Raw genomic sequence first — 22090 nt, 5'->3', positions numbered from 1 at the left:
GGTTAATTTTGAAAGGATAAACACAAAGTGACTCCATTTAAAATGGGACACCATCTCCTTTTACTCCTCTCCATGACCCCAGGACCAGATTTGACCCCGGGGGTCTAGGTGCTCTTTGTTGGGCTTGTTTTTTGGCATCTCTTTTGTCAGTAACAGAGCTTGAACTCAAGGCCTGTGCACTGTCCCTGAGCTCTTTTGCTCACAGCTATTGCTCTGCCACTTGGAGTCCCTGCACCCCTCCCAGCATTCTGCTGGTTCATTGGAGATAAGAATGCCACAGGAATTTTTCTGTTCAGGCTGGCCTCAAACTGCCACCCTCAGATCAAATGAACCTTTGCCACTTTACTTCCAATTGAAGTAATAAGGAGATCACTAGAAATAATTTTTAAATAGAAATTACCTGGAACTTGTTAGGAATTGACCAATAATGTTGGGTGTGATGGCTCACCCTTGTAATCGTAGCTACTCAGGAGGCTGAGATCTGAGGATCCAGGTTCAAAGCCAGCCTGGGCACTAAAGACTATGAGACTCTTATCTCCAATTAACGACTAGAAAATGAGAAGTGGGGCTGTGACTCCAGGGGTAAGATGGTAGCCTTGAGCTAAAGAGCTCAGGAACAGCGCCCAGGCCTAGAGTTCAAACCCCATGATCCACAAAAAGAAAAAGATAAAGAATTGACCAATAAATAGCATGCTTGCCTAGCATGCACAAATTCCCCAGTACCACATACACAGACAAAGCTGAAAGTGACACAGTGGCTCAAGTGGCAGAGCATTAGCCTTGAGCAAAATGTGTCCAGGGACAGTGCCCAAGCCCTGAGTTCAGGCCCCAGGAATGGGAAAGGAAAGAAAGAAAGAGAGAGAAGAGAGAGGAGGAGGAAGAGGGAGGGAGGGAAAAAGGGAGAAAGATCAGGAGGGAGTCTGATGAGGACATAGAGGGAGGAGTCCTAGGGGACATAGAAGAGAGGAGTCTGAGTATAAAGAAGTTATGGATGGAAGGTGTCCCTGTCCACCTGAATCTCTTCTAGAGTGGGAGTCAGATTTGCACCCCAAGCATCCCCAAAGCAGGAAGTGACCTGCCAAGGAGGCACAGGAGCCCTCTGGCATGCTGCCATGTGAAAAAAAGGCATTAGACAGAGGACCTGTAGACAACAGTCACTCACCAGACAGAGGGAGGAGACAGAGTGCTGGATGTGTAGCAAGCAATGGTAAAGGCAAGGAGTCTGAGACGGGGTTCCTCTGGCTTTCGGCAGTTTGGTCCAAGGAGGAGACCACATGGATTGAGCCTGACAGAGTAAAGAGGAGGGGATCCAGCAACTCTTGACACCGTCCCCTCCCGGGTTTGGGCACTAGATGCAAGGTTCAGAAAAGGGAGAGTGCCACATGGTTGAGGCAGGAAAGAGTTTATTGGAGGGAGAGCAAACTGCTGGCCTGCATAGGATGGAGGCATGCAGAGAGAGAAGAGAAGAGGGAGGGGACTGTGGGTGGGAGGGATTCTATTGGGAAAGGGGGAGGCAGAACTACTGCAGGTATGGAAGTTCCCTGGGGAACCTCTCATTGTCCAAAGAAGGGTGGCTGGAGTGGTTCAGGAAGTGACCTCAGCAGATGAGGAAGGGACTTCAGAGTCTGGGGTCTTCACAGTGCCTTAAAGGGTTGACAGTCAGGTGATTACTGGTCAGGCAAATGATTTCTGGTAAGACAATGTGCACTCTTTCACGAAGATGAAACCAGAAGCGAGCTGTTCTCCCTCCCACAGAGACCTAAAAGGTATAAGCATCGATTTATCAGGAGATGGATGGCAGAGGAACAGAGAGGAGGAAAAAAGCATGTCAAAGACCCAAACCCAGAGGAAGAGGAGAGAACCAAATAGAATCAACAGCCGAGACTCTCCCTGCCCCTCTTCCCATCCCACCCCGCCGGAGACAGAAGTCAAGTGAGATGAGACTCACGGAATCTGAGAGACGAGCAAGCCCTAAGACAGAGAAGGCTAGCTATGAAGGTCATGGAGCTGAGGCTTAAGTGATAGAGTTCCAGCCCGGAATAAAAACAAAACTAAGGAACACAGTCTAGGCCCTGGGACACACATACACAAGTCTTCCATGACTGCCAGCCCAGAGCATGGTGGGAATGTGGGTGGAGATGGGGAAGGGCAAAGGAGGAGTGCAGATAACTCAACTTGAGACATCACCACAGCCCAGATCTTCCAGTTACCTCAGTTGTGCACAGCAGGTAAGGGGGACAGGCACAGAGGAGGAGGGAACTCCCAAAAGCTAAGGCTGTGGGTTCCATATCTCCATATCTCCTGCTCCCCAAACCTACTTTTGGGGGAATCAGCGTGGGTCTGGGTCTGTCTCTGTGGCTCTTCTAAGTAAGTCTTTATTCTCTTCCCCTCTCTCTCTCTCTCTCTCTCTCTCTCTCTCTCTCTCTCTCTCTCTCTCTCTCTCTCTCTCTCTCTCTCTCTTTCTCTCTCTCTCTCTCTCTCGATCTGGCTCAATCTCTGTGTTTTGATTTGTCTGATCTCTGTGCCTAGATTCTGAGTCTTTATAGACAGGCAAACAGACCAAGTGGTTGATTAAGTAGGATAGTTACTAGAAGATAGATGCAGGCATGTAACAATAGAAATATATGTCTCCAGGTATTTCCATTTGTGTCTCTCTCATCCTTATCCCTGTCTTTCTGTACTTGTAACATCTCATCCTCTATTTGGTGCCCTGTACTCCTCTTCCCTCCCCTCCCCCCTCCCCTCCCCTCCTCTCTTCTCTCCTCTCCTCTCCTCTGACCTCTCTGCTTCTCTCCACCTCCTTTCTCCCTCCCTCTGCCCCATTGCTGTGACCTGAGGAAGGAAGACTCCAGGAGGACAGGAGGACAGAGAGGAGCTGCTCTCACCTGCCTTTGCCTTGCAGAGCCAGAGGCTGCCTGGCATGGACGGCGTGGGCACGGCGGTGCTGCTCCTGCTGCTGGCAGGGGTCTCCCTGCTCCTGTCCTTGGGCTCTCAGGGCAAGGGCCGGCTGCCCCCGGGGCCCAGGCCTCTCCCGGTTCTGGGGAACCTGCTGCAGCTGCGCTCCCAAGACCTGCTGACCTCCCTCACCAAGGTGGGGGACGGGCCCTTAGGGGTGGGAGGAGGGGGCAAGAGCCCCTGTGACCCCCTCCTCCCCTCCTCAGCTGAGCAAGGAATACGGCTCCGTGTACACCGTGTACCTGGGGCCCAGGCGCGTGGTGGTGCTGAGCGGGTACCAAACGGTGAAGGAGGCGCTGGTGGACCAGGGCGAGGACTTCAGTGGCCGTGGACATTACCCAGTGTTTTTCAACTTCACCAAGGGCGATGGTGAGTGTCTCCCCTCCTCCTCCTCCACCATGCCCCAAGCTTTCCCACCTCCAGTCACCCCAGGACCTTGAACTGCAGCTCCATCCCAACCCCATCACTATCCAACTCCAGCTCTTGTGCTTAAGTCTAGTGCTCTGCCACTTGAGCCAAGCTCCACTTCTGGCTTCTTGGTGGTTCATAGGACATAAGAGTCTCACAGACTTTCCTGCCCGTTGAACACAATCCTCAGATCTGACCCTCCTGAGTAGCGAGGACGACAGGCATGAGCAGACAGCGCCCAGCATCCACTTCTTAAATTCTGTTATCAGCCCCATGTTAATCCCACTGGTCAGAGAACTCTCTAGACATTTCTCACCCTGGACCAGCCACGTCTTTGATCCCAGTCAACAATCTTCCTACTGCCATCACCCAACCTACCATCATCCAAACTCAAGTCCAGACTCCAAGTCCTCACTCATCCCACCAACTCCATGCCCCACCAGCCTCAAGCCCAATTTATCATCAGTCTCATCTTCTCTCTCCTTATCCTCGCCATTCTCATGGCCATCTTAGCCCAAACTCATCTCTGTACCCCACCACGTGGCAATCCACATCATACATTCTAAACTCCTCCTCTGCTCAGTCCCCCACAGACTTTGAATTCACCTAGGCTTGTGCTTCTGAAACCTTTTAAATCGTAAATCTCTTATTGAAAGAAAACTATGTGGTATGAACTGTTAAATGACCTCAAACATCTTCTGTCATTGAAAAGGCTAAGCCAGGTGCCAGTGACTCACACCTGCCATCCTAGCTACTCAGAAGGCTGAGATCTGAGGATTGCGGTTCAAAGCCAGCCCAGGCATGAAAGTCCATGAGACTCTTATCTCCAATTTACCACCAGAAAACCAGAAGTGGTGCTGAGGCTCAAGCTGAAGAGCTTAGTGACAGCACTCAGGCCCAGAGTTCAAGCCCCATGACCACTCCCTCCCCCCCCCCAAAAAAGATCCAAGACATTCCCTGGTGGTTCCAAGACAAATGGGATTTGCAAGTCATACTGTGAGAATAATGTCCAGGTGTTATCTTATAGTTCAAATACATGGGACATGCAAGTTATCATGATGACACTGTGATCGTCAGGAATCATCCTGTGGTCACAGTGCAATGGGAAATGCAAGTCAGTATGAGACTGCCCATAAATATCCAGGATAGGTCAGCCTGGGATCTACGTGTTACAACCCACTGCCTGCTCCTTAACTGGCCTTGATCAGGAGCAAGGCAGTAATTCCAAACTGTGGAACTGAGATTTGAGGCGCCAAAAAACCTGTAACCTCTGCCTGCTTCAGATCCCAAAGTTCCATTAACCAAGGTTTTGTTTATTGGTTTCTTATAGGGAAATGTGTTAAGGTAGAAACTTCAGCAGGAGACAATACTTTGTATACAAGTGGTAGATAACCTCCTTGTCTGGGAATTGGAGTTAAATAGAAAACAGATTACAATTTGTACAAACCTTAGTCTGCTCCCAGGCTCTCAGGCAGTTTAGGGTAGAATTAGGCCATACTCTGGATAAAATGGAATTCCTGTTAAACCAGAACTGATTGGCCTGTGCAGCAAATCCTGTGTTCTGAGAGTATGTTCGAAGAAGGCATTATAAACTCCCAATCCTTTTGGCTCTCATAGTTCAGCTTTTCTAGCTCTCACACCTAGGGGTGATAAAAAAAAAAAAAGTGCTAGAGCTGGGCTCTGGTGATTGGCGCCTGGAGTCCTAGCTACTCAACAGGGTGAGATCTGAGGATGGTGGTTTGAAGGCAACCTGGGCAAGTCTGTGACATCCTTATTCTCCTCTAAACTATGTAGAAAAAGCCAGAATGTTACTGTGCATCAAGGGTAGAGCACTGTCTTTGCGCCCAAAGAGGCTCAAGGACAGTGCCAAACTCTGAGTTCAAGCCCCAAGATTGGCCAAAAATGAAATTGGCCAGAAATTGAAATTAAATAGTATTTAGGAAAAAGAATGAAAGAACTTGCAAGGACTATGTAAAGACCCAGCAGCCTGGCTTGTTCTGGGACAGGATCACAGTGACCCCAGATTTATTTTCTTTGCTTATCTTTCTTACTGGTGCACTGATTGATGATAATCACCAGCAAGCCTTCTATTTGGCAAAACGAAAGATGGAGTAGTCACCAATACAGGCCCCTCTCATGGCAGACAAGCTTGCCACCCACTGAGGAAATTCTTATTGTATGTCTGTGCTGGTACTGGGACTTGAACTCAGGGACTGAGTGCTGGCCCTCTGGGTTTTTGGATCAAGACTGGCATTTTACCACTTGGGCCACAGTTCCATTTCCAATTGTTGGGTGGTTTATTGGACATAAGAGTCTCACAAGCCAGATACAACGGCTCATGCCTGTAATCCTAGTTACTCAGGAGGCTAAGATCTGAGGATTTCGGTTCAAAGCCAGCCCGGGCTTTGAACCAATCACTAGAAGAGGGGAAGTGGGGCTGTGGCTCAAGGGGTAGGATAGTAGCCTTGAGCTGAAGAGCTCAGGGACAGCGCCCAGGCCCAGAGTTCAAGCCCCATGACCCCCCCCCACACACAAAAAATCTCACAGACTTCCCTGCCCACGCTGGATTTGAGTCATGATCCTCAGATCTGATCCTCCTGAGTAGCTAGGATGACAGATGTGGGCCACCAGCACTCAGCAGTCATGGGGTCCTTAAAGAAAGAAAGAGTCAGGATGTCCAGAAGTAAGGAAAGGAAATCCCAAGGCCCTGTGGAAACTCAAACAAAACAATCTCACCCACCCTGGAGGTTTCCTGAAAAGAGAATCAGTCTGTCTTCCAGGAAACACCAGGAAAAGGGGGATTCCGGAACTGAGATGTCCATTGGGCTAACCACTCCTCTTCTCCTTAGGCCTTGCTTTCTCCAATGGAGAACGGTGGAAGGTCCTGAGAAAGTTCTCTGTCCAGATTCTACAGAACTTTGGGATAGGAAAGAGAAGCATGGAGGAGAGGATCCTGGAGGAAGGCAGCTTCCTGCTAGAGTCCCTGCAGAAGACACAAGGTCAGGGTGGAAAAGGAGTCCTTAGTGAGTGCCGTCTCCACCCTAATCAACATGCACCCTTCTTAGTAGGCACTGATGTGAATGCAAAACCTCTGGAGGGCCCTCACTTGACTCATTATGAGAATGGCGCCCCCAGAGGCCCTTCTGCTTATGACCGAGATTTCAGGCGTGAGGCACCAGCTCCTCCTGGCTGTCTCCATTCTTTATCACATCTGAAAGTCCTTTTTACTGTGAAAAGCACAGGTTGTAAGGAAAGGGACATGGACTTCTTGTGGGGGAGGGGGGAGCATTATTCCACAGTCTCCTAATGGGTCAGATCACACCCAGGAGACCCCGGGGCGGGGTGGGGGGGCATCCCATGAAGTCCATTTGAGCTTAAGGGATCGGGATTTCTGCAGGCCCAGGTCACCTGAGGACCTGGGGAGCCCAAGTCAGGTTTAAGTCTCCTGAACAGTAGATGGGGCTGGGATTACTGGGTCTGGGTGGCTCTGTTCAGATGGTTCGAGCTTTGTGTTCGTGTGTGTGTGTGTGTGTGTGTGTGTGAGAGAGAGAGAGAGAGAGAGAGAGAGAGAGAGAGAGAGAGAGAGAGAGAGAGAGAGAGAGAGGGAGGAGAGAGAGAGAGAGAGAGAGAGAGAGAGAGAGAGAGGGAGGGAGGGAGGGAGGGAGGGAGAGAGAGAGAGAGAGAGAGAGAGAGAGAGAGAGAGAGAGAGAGAGAGAGAGAGAGAGAGGCAGCTACATGTGTTCTGTCAAGCCTGATCATCTGGAACGTGCTGTGATGGCAGGAAAAACCCGTTCTGTTGGTGGGGTCTTATGGAAATCTGCAGAATGCTGTGGTTTTCAGAGGCCCAGTGTCTCGCTGAGTACTTTCCGGGTCTGGTGCACAGCCTGCCTGGCGGGTGGCGATGTGGCTGCCACAACTTGTGAGCTGGGTCTGTGGCTGCATGGCCAGCCAGCGTGCCAGTTCATGAGCGGTCCCTGGGGCGAGGTCAGCAGCTGAGGCGGGACAGAGCCGGGCTGGGGGTGAGGTGGGAGGGTTGGGGATTGTTCACAGGTTCAAACACAAATTAGAAATAACCTGCAGAGACCAACATCCAGGCAGTGTGGCCACGCCCACAATGCGCCACAACCCTCTGCAGAAGGAATTCCAAGACCCAGCTTTCCCATGTCAGTTCTTACGTGGTCCTGCTCCCACATGCCAAGGAACCTCCACTGCCCCAATCAGGTCACATACCCCACGGCCACCCACCTGCTCTAACGCTCTGGCCATGTTAGACATTACTGGTGTCCAGGCTGCCTAAAGCACTCAATTTCCCCCTGCCCCCATCCCACTGGGATGCCTTCTCCCCAAAACTAATCTATCCTAGCACTGTTGACTCACTCATGCGAGCAGGTTGAGTGCTGAGAAACCCAGTTCAAAGCCAGCCCAGACAAAAAAAAAGTCTATGAGATGCTTATTTCCCATCAACCACCCAAACAGCCAAAATTAGAAGTGTGGTTCAAGTGGTGGAAAGCTAGTCTTAAGCAAAACAGGTCAGAGACAGTGCAGTAGCCCTGAGTCCTTGCCACAGGACAGGACAGCCACAAGACAGAACACAAACACGTCCTGCCTAATCCTCCAAGCCCCTCCAACTCTTGCTGGTTCCCAGCTCTACAACATCTTCCTGGGCCTTCTCGACTGGTTGCCTGTAGGGCCACACTGATGAATGTTCCAGAACATCAGGGGTATGAAAGATCTGATCACAGGCTTCTCTAGACCCTGACAACCCCTGGGACTTCATCCTAGGATCTCCTGTGACAAAAACCCCGATTCTGAGACATCTCCCCACCTAGACACTGAACATCTGCTTATACAGGTGGGAGGGCCCCCCCTTCCTTTCTCAGACGCCACCACACACACCAGCTTCACGGGAACCCCAGATGGAGTCCCGTGGCCTCTCCTCTGCCCCTTCCATGTGCCCGCAAACTCCAGGTATCTATAAAGTGCAAATGTCAGCTTGCACAAAGCCAACCCCTCCCCATCCTCACAGGGCACCGATGTCATCGCCCTCCTTAACACCGTGCACAAAGACCCCAGCCAGTTCAAGGCTCCCCATGAATTCAACCCCGACCATTTTCTAGAAGCCAGTCAGTCTTTCAAGAAGAGTCCAGCCATGGGCCCCGGAGTTTGGCCTAGTGGTAGAGTGCTTGCCTAGCATGCATGAAGATCCAGGTTCACTTCCTCGGTACCACATACATAGAAAAAAGCCGGAAATGGTGCTGTGGCTCAAGTGCAGAGCGTTAGCCTTGAGGAAGCCCAAGGACAGTGCTCAGGCCCTGAGTTCAGTCCCCAGGACTGGCAAAAAAAAAAAAAAGAGAGACCAGCCTTCATGCCCTTCTCAACTGGTGAGTACATAAATCAGTCTTCCTAGCCTTAGGATTTCTTTTGTTTGGTGGTGGTGGTGTGTGTATTTGTTGTGTGTGTCATTAAACTGGGATATGAACTCAGGCCTTGAGTTTTCACTTCATTTTTTCCCCCACAATGTTGGCCTTCTGCCACTTGAGCCACAGCTCCATTTCCAGCTTTTTGCTGGGTAGTTGAAGATAAGTGTTTCATGGACTTTCCTGCTCTGGCTGACCTTAAATATCATCCTCAGGTCTCAGCCTCCTAAGTAGCTACAGAGCAGCCCTAGTTCTCATTTCACCCTGTAAATTCCCTTGCTTCTCCATCCTATCCACGCTTATCCTTGAATGCAGTCACTTGCTCTCCCAACTCTCATGAAACTTAAAATCTCTGACACTAGGTGGCGCAGTTGAAGCACTGCCGGCTTTGGTGCTTTATTTTGGCTCAGTCCTCCCTTTAAGGGGAACATTCCCATTTTCTCTGTAGCAAGGAGAAAAATAATAACCGTATTCACTAGTGTGTACCAAACTCTGCCTGAGAGGGATTACTAAGGAAAGTGGCTAAAGCCGGGCTCACAGCTGGTCACCCAGAGGGTTTGACCCCACCTCTATCCTTGTTATATGACCTAGGATTTGTTGTTTCCCTTCTCTGAGCCTCAACTCCCACACTCATAAAAAGATAGATAAAAAGGGCTGGGCACGGTGGCTTACACCTATAAGCCTAGCTACTCAGGAGGTTGAGATCTGAGGATCGAGGTTCAAATCCAGCCCAGGCACTAAAGAGCATGGGACTCTTATCTCCAATTAATCTCTAGAAAAGGGGAAGTAGGGCTGTGGCTCCATGGGTAGGTTGGCAGCCGTGAGCTGAAGAATTCAGGGACAATGCCCAGGCCCAATTCAAGCCCCATGACCCACCAAAAGAAAAAAAATGTACATAAAAGGGCCAGGATTTTGGCCTAGTGGTAGAGTAGTTGCCTAGCACTAGACCCGGGTTCAGTACCTCAGTCTCACATACATAGAAAAAGCCAGAAGTGGTCCTGTGGCTCAGGTGTAGAGCTCTAGCCTTGAGAAAGCCCAAGGACAATGCTCAGGTCCTGACTTCAAGCCCCAGGACTGCAAAAAAAAAAAAAAAAAAGGAAGATAATAAACCAGACCCTGGTGGCTCACACTTGTAACTAAGGCTGCAATCTATCAGATCAGAGTTTGAAGCCAGTTATGGCAGCAAAGTCTGTGAGACTGTTAACGCCAATTCACCAGTGAAAAAAGTTAGTAGAGAGTCAGCCTTGAGCAAAAAAGCCAAGTGACTGCTCCAGGACCTGAATTCAAGTTCTAGTCCCAGCGCATGCCTCGTGGGCATGAACACACACACACACACACACACACACACACACACACACACACACACACACACACACAAATATTGCCCAAAAATTATGGCTTGCCCAAGAACACAAAAGTGAGCTCTGACATTGATTTGAACCTAGGACAGCTGAGCTTTGAATTTGCTCCATTTTCTCCAAGCACCTTGCGGGGCGGGGGGGGGGGGGGCAGGTGCAGTCCCTCAACCCCTTTATCTTGCCTTTATCTTGCCTTCATTCCTCCAGGCCCTCCCTTCTCACCCCTGCAGGGCGCAGGCTGTGTCTAGGAGATCCTTTGGCTAGAAACTTCCTCTACTTGACGGCCAGCCTGCAGCGTTTCACCTTGTAGCCGCTGGGGGCGCCCGATACTGCCCTGACCCTGCTCAGCTCTGGGCTGGGCAATGTGCCCAGGCCTTTCAAGTTCAGGGTGCTCCCTCGCTGACACTGACACCCCCACAGACCTGAAGATAGGTCTGTGAGCTTGGTGGCGGGTGTCTATCTAGGGACTGTTCTGTCCTCCACCATCTGTTCCTGTCTGGTAGTCACATTACATTCCCATCATTCTATGTCCATCCTGTACCATTATCCACTGTGGGTTCGGAGAGAAGCACTTGGACATGGAAACGCATCTCCTGTGCCCAGAACCTGCACCATGTGTTCTGTGACTTGCCCTTTCCTGAAATTTCTGTATCATTTCCAATCAAATTCTTTCTAATAGATTCTAACTTATTTTGGCTGAATTAAAGACAAGACAGAAAAACAAAATGACATTTGGTCAATGGTCAGAGTGACTGTCATTGAGAAAACAAAAATGCCAGCCCAGTGCTGGTTGGCTCATGTCTGTAACCCTAGCTACTCATGAAGCTGAGATCTGAGGATTGAGGCTCAAAGCCAGCCCAGGCACTAAAGAATGTGAGGCTCTTATCTCCAATTAACCACTAGAAAACCAGAGTGGCACTGTGTCTCAAGGGGGAGGGCAGTAGCCTTGAGCTGAAGAGTTCAGAGACAGTGCCCAGGCCAAGCAGTCAAACCCCACGACTGACTAAAAGAAAAAAGAAAACAAAAATGCCTATAATCCTAGATACTTATATTTATGAGGCTGAGATCTGAGGATGAGGATTTTTTGTTTTTGTTTTTTTGCCAGACCTGGGCTTGAGCTCAGGGCCTGAGCACTGTCCTTGGACTTTCTCAAGGCTAGAGCTCTACCACTTGAGCCTCAGCACCACTTCCAGCTTTTTTCTATGTATGTGGTACCGAGGAATTGAACCCGGGTCTTCATGCATGCTAGGCAAGCACTCTACCACTAGGCCAAACTCCCAGCCCTGAGGATGGGGGTTTAAAGCCAGTCCAGATAGGAAAGTCCATGAGAGGCTTAACTCCAATGAAATACCAAAAATCCATTGGTGAAAATGTGCCTCAAATGGTAAGCACTGGCCTTGATCAAAACATCTCAGGTACAAGGCCCTAAGTTCAAGACTCAGGAAGGACATACACGCTTGAACTCCCACTGTCTGAGCTTCTCCCCAGGCAACTTGTGGCTCAAGGTCCTGGGCAACACCTTACACATTATCCTCTTCCAGATGTGTGACACCCTTTTCCTCCCCCAGCTCCTGCCTGCACCACTGAATTGTCAGAACTTTCAGAAGCTTCATGTCTCCCAACCCATGTCCCACAGAAGCCACTGTGCTGCAGGAGGGGCCCAGAATCTGAATCACAACCTTGTCTTGAGTGGCATCACCCTGCACAGTAAGCTCCTTGTTTGGCCCAAGTGCCCAGAGTTGGCAGTTCTGCATGCTGGTAACAGGCTGGGGTTTGGGGGTTAGGCTGGGATCCAGTCTGCACCCCACTCTCCAGAGGGTCCTGGCCTACCCTATGCCCCTACATGGACACTGGTCTACACAAGACCATCACCATCAGCATGCCACCACCTTAAAGTGTCCCACATTCTCAATACCCAAAGGCATATGTGGGGTTTGGGGGTTCTGTGCCAGGTGGGGGCAGGAGCTCTAGCAGCAAGACTGATGTGAACCAGCAATCCCAGAAACAGAAGAAAACATCTTCCAAGGTCTCTAAAAAGTTGAGGGGATCCAGGAGTGTGGCCTAGTGGTAGAGTTCTAGCCAGGCATGCACAATGCCCATTACTGGGTTCCACGTACACAGGAAAAATCCAGAAGTGGTGCTATGGCTTAAGAGGTAGAGCACTAGCCTTGAGAAAAGCTCAAGGACAGTGCCCAGGCCCTGAGTTCAAGCCCCAGGACTGGCCAAAAAAAAAAAAAAAAAAGAATATGGCTACTCAGAAGGCTGAGCTCTGAGGATAACCGTTCAAAGCCAGCCCAGGCATACAAGTCCATGAAACTATCTCAAATTAACCACTAGAAGGGGGCCGGGAGTTTGGCCTAGTGGAAGAGTGCTTCCCTAGCATGCACGGAGAACCGGGTTCGATTCCTCAGTACCCCACATACATATCAAAAAGCCAGAAGTGGTGCTAAGGCTCAAGTGGTAGATCACTAGCTTTGAAAAAGTCCAAGAACAGTGCTCAAACCCTGAGCTCAAGCCCAGGACTGGCAAAAAAAAAAAAAAAAAAATTAACCACTAGAAAAACCAGAAGTGACGCTGTGACCTAAGTTATAGAGGCCTAGCTAAACAAATAGGCCTAGCATTGGGCAAAAGAACTCAGGGACAGCACCAGGATTTGAATTCAGGCCCCAGGTCTTGGGGTCTGAGGAATGCAGCACAGCAGAACACTTGTCCAGCCAGCACAAGGGCCTGGATTTGGGAGAGGTCTTGGGCCTGGAGTAGTGGTCCCAGCTCTTGAGGGTGTGATGAGGCCAGTCTGAGCTATGTAATCTGTGCTTGCTACAAAGCTGCTCCCTAGCACTGCATAACTAGGTCTTGGGTGAAACACTCACTGAGCACAGCACCCGCCTGCCGCCTGCCCCCTCCCCTGCTGTGTCTGCCCACCAGGATCTCGCCTAGTTCAAGGATGCTGACCATTTCTTCTTCAACCCCTACAACCTGGCAAGCCCTTAGATAAGGGCCTCATGCCCTTTATCCTGAGTGTGGGCAGCCCAGGGGCCCGCGAGTATTCACACATACCCCCATCCACAGGAAGACAAGGTGAGCCCAGAGATCCTCCTCTTCCCTCTGGCCCGGCAGTGCTTCTGTGGGGCACTGCCCATACACCTTACCCGGTAGTGTACTTCCAGCTCAGGCTGGAGGCCCTGAGGCATGCTCCGCCTGCCCAACCTCCCCTGCCCTCTGTCAATAAAGTCAAGGAGGAAGTCACACTTGCAGTTCTGAGGTAAACTTTATTTCTTGGCTGGCAGGACTTTCAAACCCATGCTCCTGTTGGCACCACCACCTTGCCCAAGCAGGTGGCAGCCCAGTCCGAACGGGCCATGGCAGGGGGGTTGGAGAGTCACTTCACATTCCAGGCTGGGGGTCTGGGGAGACTGAACAAGTTCCCCCCAACAAAGCCTCACCAGCAAGAGGCTGTGACTCACCTCAACCCCAAATTTCGCCTCCTGCCTCTCCACACCCAGCGGAAAGATGACCAGATCAGGCAGGACACACGGGCCCCTCGGCTTCACTAATGGTACACCCCAATACTGCCCCCACCCTGCCCCCACCTGGGGCAGCACAGGCTCATCCTCCTTGGTCCTCGGCCATGCAGTCCTTCCTCCACACCAGCAAGGACAGAGGCAAGCCGGAAGCAGCAGCAGCAGCGGCAGGGAGTCCAGGGCACTGGGGTTGGTGGGCTGCCGCCAGGCCCAAAGCTCTCCTGAAGTTGGGGGGCGAGCTGTCCATCCATGTAGCACTAGTGCTAACCACTAAGTAGGCGTGGCCGGCTGTGACACAGGTACTTGAACACCTTTCTGTCCTGATGCTGAGGGTGAGAGGAAGGGAGAACAGGCAACCATGAGTCACTAGAAAAAGGCCAAAGGGGCCAAGGGAAAAGAAGCTGGTGATGGGGATAGTACAAAACTGGCTAGAGAGATGAGAAAGAATATACAGGAAATCAAGCCTCAAGTAAGAGCACCAGGCATGGGGCTGCTTGCCTGTAATACCAGTTACCCGGGAGGCTGAGAGCAGGAGGATTGCAGCTGGAGACCAGGTCAAGCAACAAATGAACAAGACTTCCATTTCAACACCTGAGCCATGCACAGGGAGGCTCATTCCTACAACCCACCTACCTGTGAGCACAGGCAGGAAGACTGAAGTCCAAGGCCAGCCCTGGGCAAGACACCCTACGTGAGAGAAAGCCTTCCTACCAAGTGGGGGGCACCATGAGAGGGGAAGGAAGACTGAGAAGGGGCACAAGTGGTAGAGTACTCCTGTAGAATGTGTGAGACCCTGGGTAAACATACCCACAGGCCAGCAGGGGACAGCGATGAGGAAATTCTGGGAGCTAGAAGACGCAAAAAGGGCTGGGGAAGCAGGTACCTAGCTGATACTTGTCTTTGGCTGCTGCCCGCTCCTTGGCATCAAAATACCAGACAGTGATGGCGTACCTGAGGACCGAAATCATACGTGCATCAGTGTTCTGCATTCCCAACCCTGCAAGGGCACGCAAGGCCTTTTGCATCTCAGCCCACCCTCCTCTCTGGGGTTCTGAGAAGATGTGTCCATGTTCCCAGAAACACAGGTCATACCTGGTGGCGTAGGCTGGTTTCACCTCGTGGGGATTCCGTCGGTCAGACCAAAAAATGAGCAACCGGTCAAATAGCGGCTCGATGTTGGCTACCACAGGGCGGCCTTCCGGGAAGATCTGCAGCAAGCCGCCGTGCACCTGCAGGCAGGCCAGAGGCCATGGCTAGCTGGGCCTGCCCAGCGCGGCCTCTGCCGCGCACTGCGCCTGCGCACCCACTAGGGGGCGTGCCTCCCCGCCCGGCCTCCCGCCAGGCTCTAGGAATGAGAGACAGCCCGAGTCCTCATCGCCATGGCGATGGGCAGGAAGCCACTAAGGACAGGAAGAGGGGGAGAATGCACAAGGTGGGGCTGGCCGGCAGCACCATTCCCGGAAAGCGCCGAGGTCCCCCCGCGGTGGGCTGGAAAGGAGGTGCCATTCCCCAGGAAGCGCCTGCGCTGCCCAGTGAGGGCTGGATTGGAGGGGACGCCCGTCGCCCCCTACCTTGACATCCCAGTTCTGATTCAGGTAATAGATGCAGGTGACGCAGCGCCCGTCGCCGTGGGGATTGTCAACATGCCTGACGTACCCCAGCCCATTGCCTGGGTAACAGGCCACCATAGCCTGGTGGAGACAGGGAAGGGGTTGGCTGAAGTCTGGCAGGGACCCTTCCCACCCCTCCTCTTCCCTGTCACATAGCAGGCCCCCAGGGCTTCAGCCCAGACACAGTTTCCAAGTGCAGTTGCAGCCAAGACTACCCCCAAGTTCATCAAAAGCTTCTGGCTTCCACAGCCACCCAAGAAGCTCTCAATGAAAATTGATTTGATGATGATGATGTTTTGGTTTTTTTTTTTAATTTTCCTAACCCTTCCTCAGACATCTCAGAGAAGCAAAAGCAAACTTCAATGTTTCCAGGTAGGCAGGTGCCTGGGCCTCAGAGACCTCAGCGGGGGCCTCACCCTTGGCTGCAGAGTGGAGTCTCCTAAAGAAGCTTTGAGAAGAGGAGGCAAGCTTCACCTTAGAGGCGGCCAGGCTTGATTTAAGACAGAGCCTGGATTATTCTTAAAGGATCCCCAGGTAAGTTCTAAGGTGGTGCAATGTGGAGAACTTCTGCCCTTGACTACAAGAACCTGGCTAGATACACATCCCTACACATCTGTCTCATAAACACCAGAACAGAGCCCGGCACAGTGGCTCACGCCTGTAATTCTAGCTACTCAGGAGGCTGAGATCTGAGGATCAAGGTTCAAAGCCAGCCTGGGCACAAAAGGACCTGAAACTCTTATCTCCAATTAGAAAAACGTGAAGTGGGGCTTGGCTAGGGTAGGTCAGTAGTCTTGAGCTGAAGAGCTCAGGAACAGCGCCCAGGCCATATTCAAGCCCCATGAGCCACAAAAATAAATAAATCTGGTCCCTACCAGATCCTCAAGCTCCAACTACAAAATCTCTGGTGACTCTGGGCATCTCACCTCAACCAGCCTCAACTACCCTAGCTGTAAAGCAACATTAGTGCACCTTGTTTCCGCAGGAGCAGTCAGTCCTGAGAGCACAGAGACGGTTCCAGATCACCACACAACTAAGAGTTCAGACTCCTGGTATGGGCTGCTGCATGCACCCACCTGGCTGGAGTTCTTGTACTCTCCTGACATGGGCTACCCCCAAGCTAAGAACAAGGTGGCTGGGGTGTGAAGGAAGGAAAAGACCTAGGGTTCACACTCAGGCCCAGCTGTGGGCATCGAATCCACCACTAAGGCAGTAAGAGCCCAACCTGCTCTCCGTCAGCCCCTGGGCACAGGGAGAAGCCCCCAGGGAAAGCAAGCCCTGGGCCCTGCCCCACTCAGCTCCTGGAGACAGCAGTAGTCCTAAACAGCCCCCACTGGTGGGAAGAATGTGGCCTCACCTGGCCCTGCAGTGAGTCACTGATGCGAGATGGGCAAGGCCCTGACCTGGAACACCTATCGGAGGTGCTCAGATGGAAGGCAGACAGGGCAGTACTGGACTTCTCTGTCCACAATCCGTCCCTACACTGCACCCCCAAGGTCCACCACCTCACATGCTATAGCCTTTACTGTGCTCAATTGTGACATCTACTTCATCCCCACCCTGGGCCTGCACTCAGGTCACATGCCACCTAAGTACTCCACAGCTCTCTACATTAGACTAGCCTGAAAAGTTGCCCCCAGGGAAACCCCTGGGATCAAGCTCCCCTACCCAGTGCCCATTCTGCCAGCTGACAGCACCCCACCTCACATGAGAGCCTGAGTCACAGCAAGGACACTGCAGGTGCAATCAACAGAGACACAAAGACACTGAAGAGTTACACTATTAGGGACAAGATGCTAAGAGTACATACATACATGTATGTACATGTACACACACACACACACACACACACTGTGCATGTGTGCCCACTGCAGACTTCACCCAGCTGTCTAATTTGGGGGTGAGGGAGGGAAGCTCACACCTTCCACCCTGGACACTCAGGTTCTGGTTTCTCCACTTCCTGGGGGAAGGGGGACAGCACAGTACAGCTGCTGGGTCAGGAGAGCCACATTGACTTTGCCCACCCAAAAGCCATGTCTAGGGAAGGGGTGGGTGCTGACTCTCCAGCTATCAAGTAACTCTGGAGTTCCAGAGTTCCAGCTGGGGTGGAAGGACACAGGCCTGAACTGAGGGTAGGGAGGCTGGTCTCTGAGCCAGCTCCAGCCAGAGAGGAAAGCCATAGAGGCAGAATCTAAGATGGGACCTGAGTGACAAGGCAGGAAATACCAGGAACACACTCCCAGCACAGAGCACAGCCAGCGCCATCAATCCAGCATCAGTGGGACTGAGAAGTGGGCATTCCCACCCAACACACCTGCCCAACAACATCCGGCCTTGGACAGAAGGCCAGGGCCCTCACAGGCATAGACTCGCACTCTACTGCTGGAGCCACAGCTCCACTTTCGACTTGATGGTTAACTGAAGATAAGAGTTTCAAAAGACTTTCCTGTCTTGGCTGGCTTTCAACTGTGATCTTTAGATCTCAGCCTCGTGAATACCTAGGATTACAGGTGAGAGCCACCAATACCTGGCTATGGCCCCTGGATGGCAGCCAGAGGCCTATGAAACTTTGATAACTACCCGTGAACTCAAACTCAAGAAGCATTTTTTCTAAAACTGCCTCAACTCCATAAAGAGATTAAAACTACTATTCTACAAGAAAAAGAGGGGCCGGAATGTAGTTCAGTGACAAAGCACTTGCCTAGCAAGTGACCCCCAGTACCATAAAAGAAAAGGCAAAAAAAATATATACCTACCCTTGCCTCCCCCTCAAAACAAAACCCCTAAGGGCTGGGAGTGTGGTTTAGTGGTAGAGTGCTTGCCTAGCATGCATGAAGCCCTGGGTTCAATTCCTCAGTGCCACAGAAACAGAAAAAGCTGGAAGCGGTGCTATGCCTCAAGTGGTAGAAAGCTAGACTTGAGCTGAAGAAGCTAAGGGACAGTGCCCATGCCCTGAGTTCAAGCTCCTGGACTGCCAAAAAAATAAATAAATAAAAGAAAAGAAAAGGGGACTAAAGAGACAAGGTGGAGGAGAGGATGAGATGGGTGAGAAAAGACAAGAGAGAAGCAACAGTCCAGGGCAGCTCTTCCTGAACCAGCCATGCACATACAATGTCACCCCTAGAGGCAAACGGCACAGTTGGCCCACAGGGCACAGAGCAGCCTGGGGCAAGTGCTCAGGTGGCAGGCACCCCCCTCCACCCCGCCCCATCCTCACTCATCCCAGCTCTCCATTACTTTGCTTCTCCTAGACCATCTGGGTTTCCTACCTGAGAGGTAGGATAGACAAGACAGGCCAACAGACAGGAACGGATCAGAGAACAGGGCAAAAGGGAGAGAAGCCAGAGACAGAGGAAAAAAACATTTGCCTACAGACTGCCCTCTATCCAGAGGCTGTATGTGAACATGAGAGGACAAGAACCAGCTGCAGAGTGTGCACAGGCACGGGGCTGTGTGGGTCACCAGCTCTAATCAGGCTCTCTAAAGGATTCCTGCAAGGTCAAGAACACTGAGCCCCAGGCTAACCCTTCAGCTTACAGGTGCATAAAGCAAGACCCAGAGGGAGGCCTGAGATCCCACAGTTCCCACCGGACCAGAGGAAAACAGAACCCCAGAAGCCCACCCACAATCCACTCATGCCAGGACTGCTCAAGAAATCAAGGCGCTCCCCAGCCTGGGTGAAAGCCTCCCACCCAGCCTTACCTTGGTGCGCCCATTGATGACGTAGTTGCCCAGCCGCCCGGCACAGTGGCGGATCACAGCATCCACATGGGCCATGAGAGCACCGATGCTCCGGCAGCCTGGCTCGTGGCCTTCCACCCAGACAATCTGGTCCCCGCGAATGCTGCGCGGTGGGATGGCCCGCTGGCTCACCAGCTGCCCATCGTGTAGGCGCCCGCCCCACTTCAGCGCCTCCACCTCGGCCAGCACCCGGCCCCCCAAGGCTGCCCCCAAGAAGTTGTCCTTGACGCAGATACCGTAGTACCGCATGCAAGGCACAATGTAGTCCAGGGCCAGGCGCTCCGGTGCAGAGGGCAGGGTCTCCTCCCTCAGCCTGGCATTCGCCTCACCCCTGCTGCCAGTGCTGCTGCTGCTGGTAGTGCTGGGGCCACTGCCACAGCCCACATCACCCTCTTCCTTTGCCTCCTGGTCCTCTTGCCTGGCCCAGAGCCTCTTGGCAGGTGAGGGGGCATCCCCGCCATCCTCAGCCCACTTCCGTTTGGGGGCCTCAGGCCGGGCACCCTGGGCAGCCAGTCGCTGACACTCCTTAGTGACCAGGGCCGCTGCACCTTCGCTCTGCAGTGGCCACAGCTCACCGCCATCCTGACTCCTGAAGCCTTCCCGCAGAGGGCTGGCAGTGGTAACAGTGGCGGTGGCTCTGAGGGTCCCACTCCCTGCCGAGACCTCACCAGCTGCTCCTGGATGGTGGTAGGAAGGTAGCAGGGGACAGGGCAGGTAACTGTCCACCCCCATCCTGGCTCGGCTAGGCTCTAAGGGCTCCGACACAGACCCTGGCAACTGAGGGAGAGCCTGACTCAGGGACTGTGGCTGGCACGGGCTGTCCATGGCTGCAGTGTCTTCATCCCCCGGGCATGGAGGGCACGGCCCCGGCCCATGATGCCACCCTCCTCCACCTCCTCCTCTACTTGCTGCAGCCGGGGGCCGCTGGGCCTGGCGTGGGGCAGGGTGAGGCAGGGCCAGCAGCAGGGGCTCCTTTTTGTGCCCTGGGGGTGCTTGCTGGTCCCCAAGTTCACTGGTGTCCCTAGGGATGTAAGAAGGGACCGGCTGGGGTAGCTGGAGGGAGAGAAAGAAAAAGGGATCTGAGAGGAGCTACCGACAATCAGACCCCGGGTACCTGAGCCCAAGTGGAGGAGCAGAGCCTGAGAACTGGGGGGGAGGGGGGGTTGGAGGGAGGGGAGAGGCCACCGGCAGGGGAAAAGAGGTCGGTAGGGAAAGGAGGCGGGGAATAAGGTCCAGATCACACGGAGGAGGAGGGATCAGGGCAGGAAAGGAGTGGTCGGAGGGGTGGACGGGAGGCGGGATCTGTCGGGGAGGGGGGGCGTCTCGAGGAGAAACGGAGGGGGGGTCTACAGAAAGAGGAAATGCGGGAGTCCAGGGGAAGTCGTAGTAGGTGGGGAAGCGCAGGCGGACACAGAGGAAGCCGGGCAGTGGAGAGACAAAGAGACTGGGGTGGGGGGGGGGGCCCGAGAGAGGGAGGAAAACAAAACCAGAACCCCCCGGAGGGAAGCGGGCAGGCCGGGGCGGCGGGGGTCGACCGGCGCCCACCGGAGGCCGCCTGCGGGAGGGGGGTGGACTCCGTCCCTGACGGAAGGGAGGTCCTGCGGGGACGGACGCACGGAAGGGAGCCGGGAGGAGGGGCTACGGCAGCCGAGGGGGTCCGCGCACGCCCGGGACCCCGCGGGGGCCCCGCGCCCCCCACCTCGGCCTGCCTCCCCCGCCCCGCGGCGCGCGACACCCCCGCCCGGCCCCCGCTCCCGCTGCCCGCGGCCCCCAGCGAGCGGCCGCCGCGCGCGCCTCCCCTCCCCCACCCGCCCTCCGCGGGCCCCGCGCGCCCCCCACGCCGCGCGCACACACACCACGCCCGGCGCGCGGTGCCGCCCCGACTCCCGCTCCTTCTCCTCCGCCCCAGCTCCCCCTGCTTCCCTTCGCCGCCGCTCTGCTCACCGAGCTTTTTCCTTCGACCCCGGCGACGCCGTTTGTGCCAACCGCCCCGCGCTCCACAGAGCGCCATACCCCGCCCCCACCACCACCCGCGACGCTCCGCCCTCGCCCCACCTCCTCCCCCCCACCCCGCCCGCGCCCGGTAGGCACGTGATGGTGCCCGCTCCTCACCCCCTCCTTTCCCGGATATCCCCGGCGCATGCGCAAAGCCACGCGGGGCGGGGCGACTCTGGAATGTCCCTTGGGAGAAGTGGGACGGCCGCCAGCGCGTGGCTCATTTACATATCACGCCCCGCCCCCTCCGCGCGGGGCGGAGGAACGGGTCTGCAGGGAAATGCAAATGAGATCATTTGCATGGAAAGACCCAGTGGCCCGGCGGAAAATAAAGCCGAGGAACCGGGGGCGGCGGGTTCGGAAAGCGCCAGGCAAAGGAGGACATTTGCATAGGCCGCGCCTCCCCCAGCCCTTAGAGGGACTGGACGTGGCCGCGCGCTTCGCAGGAAGATGTAAATTTGCGCGTCGGTAATTTACATAAGCACTTTTATAACGGAGAAAGTACGGGATGTCCAGACGGAAAAGCTGAGTAATAAACCGTGAGCAGATATTTGCGTGACCCGCCCTGCCCCCGCCCCCCCGGGGCCGCGGCCGCAGCACAGCCGCCCGGACGGCGGGGTGTCCCTCCCGGGAGGACTGCCGGGAAGGTCATTTCTCCTGCCCGGCCTCCTCCGCCAACGCCCCGCCGGCCGGGGCTGGGGGAGCAGCCGCGACTGTCCTCCGCCGGGCTTCCGGAAGGGGATGGCGGCCACCCGCGGCCCGGTAGACCTCCACGGGGCGGCCCTCCCTGGCCTGGATGCCCACGCACCTCACTAGTTTGATCACCAGGAAAGCGCATTCGTGTTCGGTATCACGCACTCCGGGGGCCCTGTGACCTGCCATCCAATTCAGACACATGCAGGTCGCAGCAAACCCACTGTCCCACGGGGAGCACCAGCCGGGTGTGGCGTGCAGACCCGCCATCCCCGCCCTGGAGGAGGCCGGGCAGGCGCTTCTCTGCATTTCAGGCCGTCCTGGGCTATGCAGTGCGATCTTAATTGCACACAATTACACACTCCTCCCATCATGAGCCCTGTTATTACCCC

The 22090-nt window shown here is 54.0% G+C and overlaps 2 protein-coding genes across 2 annotated transcripts; one reads left to right on the top strand and one right to left on the bottom strand.

The window, feature by feature from the left end:
• The first annotated feature begins 2863 nt into the window (after positions 1–2863).
• Positions 2864–13692, top strand: LOC150043809 (cytochrome P450 2F2-like). Its single transcript, XM_090322526.1, has 6 exons — positions 2864–3091; positions 3162–3324; positions 6213–6530; positions 7247–7347; positions 8390–8524; positions 13426–13692. The coding sequence occupies exons 1-6, from the start codon at positions 2921–2923 to the stop codon at positions 13690–13692; spliced, it is 1155 nt and encodes a 384-aa protein (XP_090178652.1). The 5' UTR covers positions 2864–2920.
• Positions 13388–21176, bottom strand: Egln2 (egl-9 family hypoxia inducible factor 2). The gene is made up of 6 exons (XM_090323022.1): positions 21123–21176; positions 18972–20063; positions 15231–15350; positions 14752–14888; positions 14543–14610; positions 13388–13985 (listed from the first exon to the last, which is right to left on the bottom strand). The coding sequence occupies exons 1-6, from the start codon at positions 21150–21152 to the stop codon at positions 13930–13932; spliced, it is 1503 nt and encodes a 500-aa protein (XP_090179148.1). The 5' UTR covers positions 21153–21176; the 3' UTR covers positions 13388–13929.
• Between the last annotated feature and the right edge of the window lie 914 nt (positions 21177–22090).

This window comes from Megascapheus bottae, chromosome 31 (genome assembly GCF_031878675.1).
Source record: "Megascapheus bottae isolate mThoBot1 chromosome 31, mThoBot2.hap1, whole genome shotgun sequence".
NCBI classification, from domain to species: domain Eukaryota; kingdom Metazoa; phylum Chordata; class Mammalia; order Rodentia; family Geomyidae; genus Megascapheus; species Megascapheus bottae.
Note: the sequence above shows the minus strand (reverse complement) of the source record. Positions and strands in the feature narration are given on the sequence as shown.

Coding starts and splice junctions, on each gene's coding strand:
- LOC150043809 (XM_090322526.1), top strand. CDS start 2,921: ATGGACGGCGTGGGCACGGCGGTGCTGCTCCTGCTGCTGGCAGGGGTC. Junction 3,325..6,212: donor CAACTTCACCAAGGGCGATG/GTGAGTGTCTCC, acceptor TCTTCTCCTTAG/GCCTTGCTTTCTCCAATGGA. Junction 7,348..8,389: donor TGAGCGGTCCCTGGGGCGAG/GTCAGCAGCTGA, acceptor CCATCCTCACAG/GGCACCGATGTCATCGCCCT.
- Egln2 (XM_090323022.1), bottom strand. CDS start 21,152: ATGCGCCGGGGATATCCGGGAAAGGAGGGG. Junction 20,064..21,122: donor GATATCCGGGAAAGGAGGGG/GTGAGGAGCGGG, acceptor CTCTCCCTCCAG/CTACCCCAGCCGGTCCCTTC. Junction 13,986..14,542: donor CAAAGACAAGTATCAGCTAG/GTACCTGCTTCC, acceptor TCTCACCCTCAG/CATCAGGACAGAAAGGTGTT.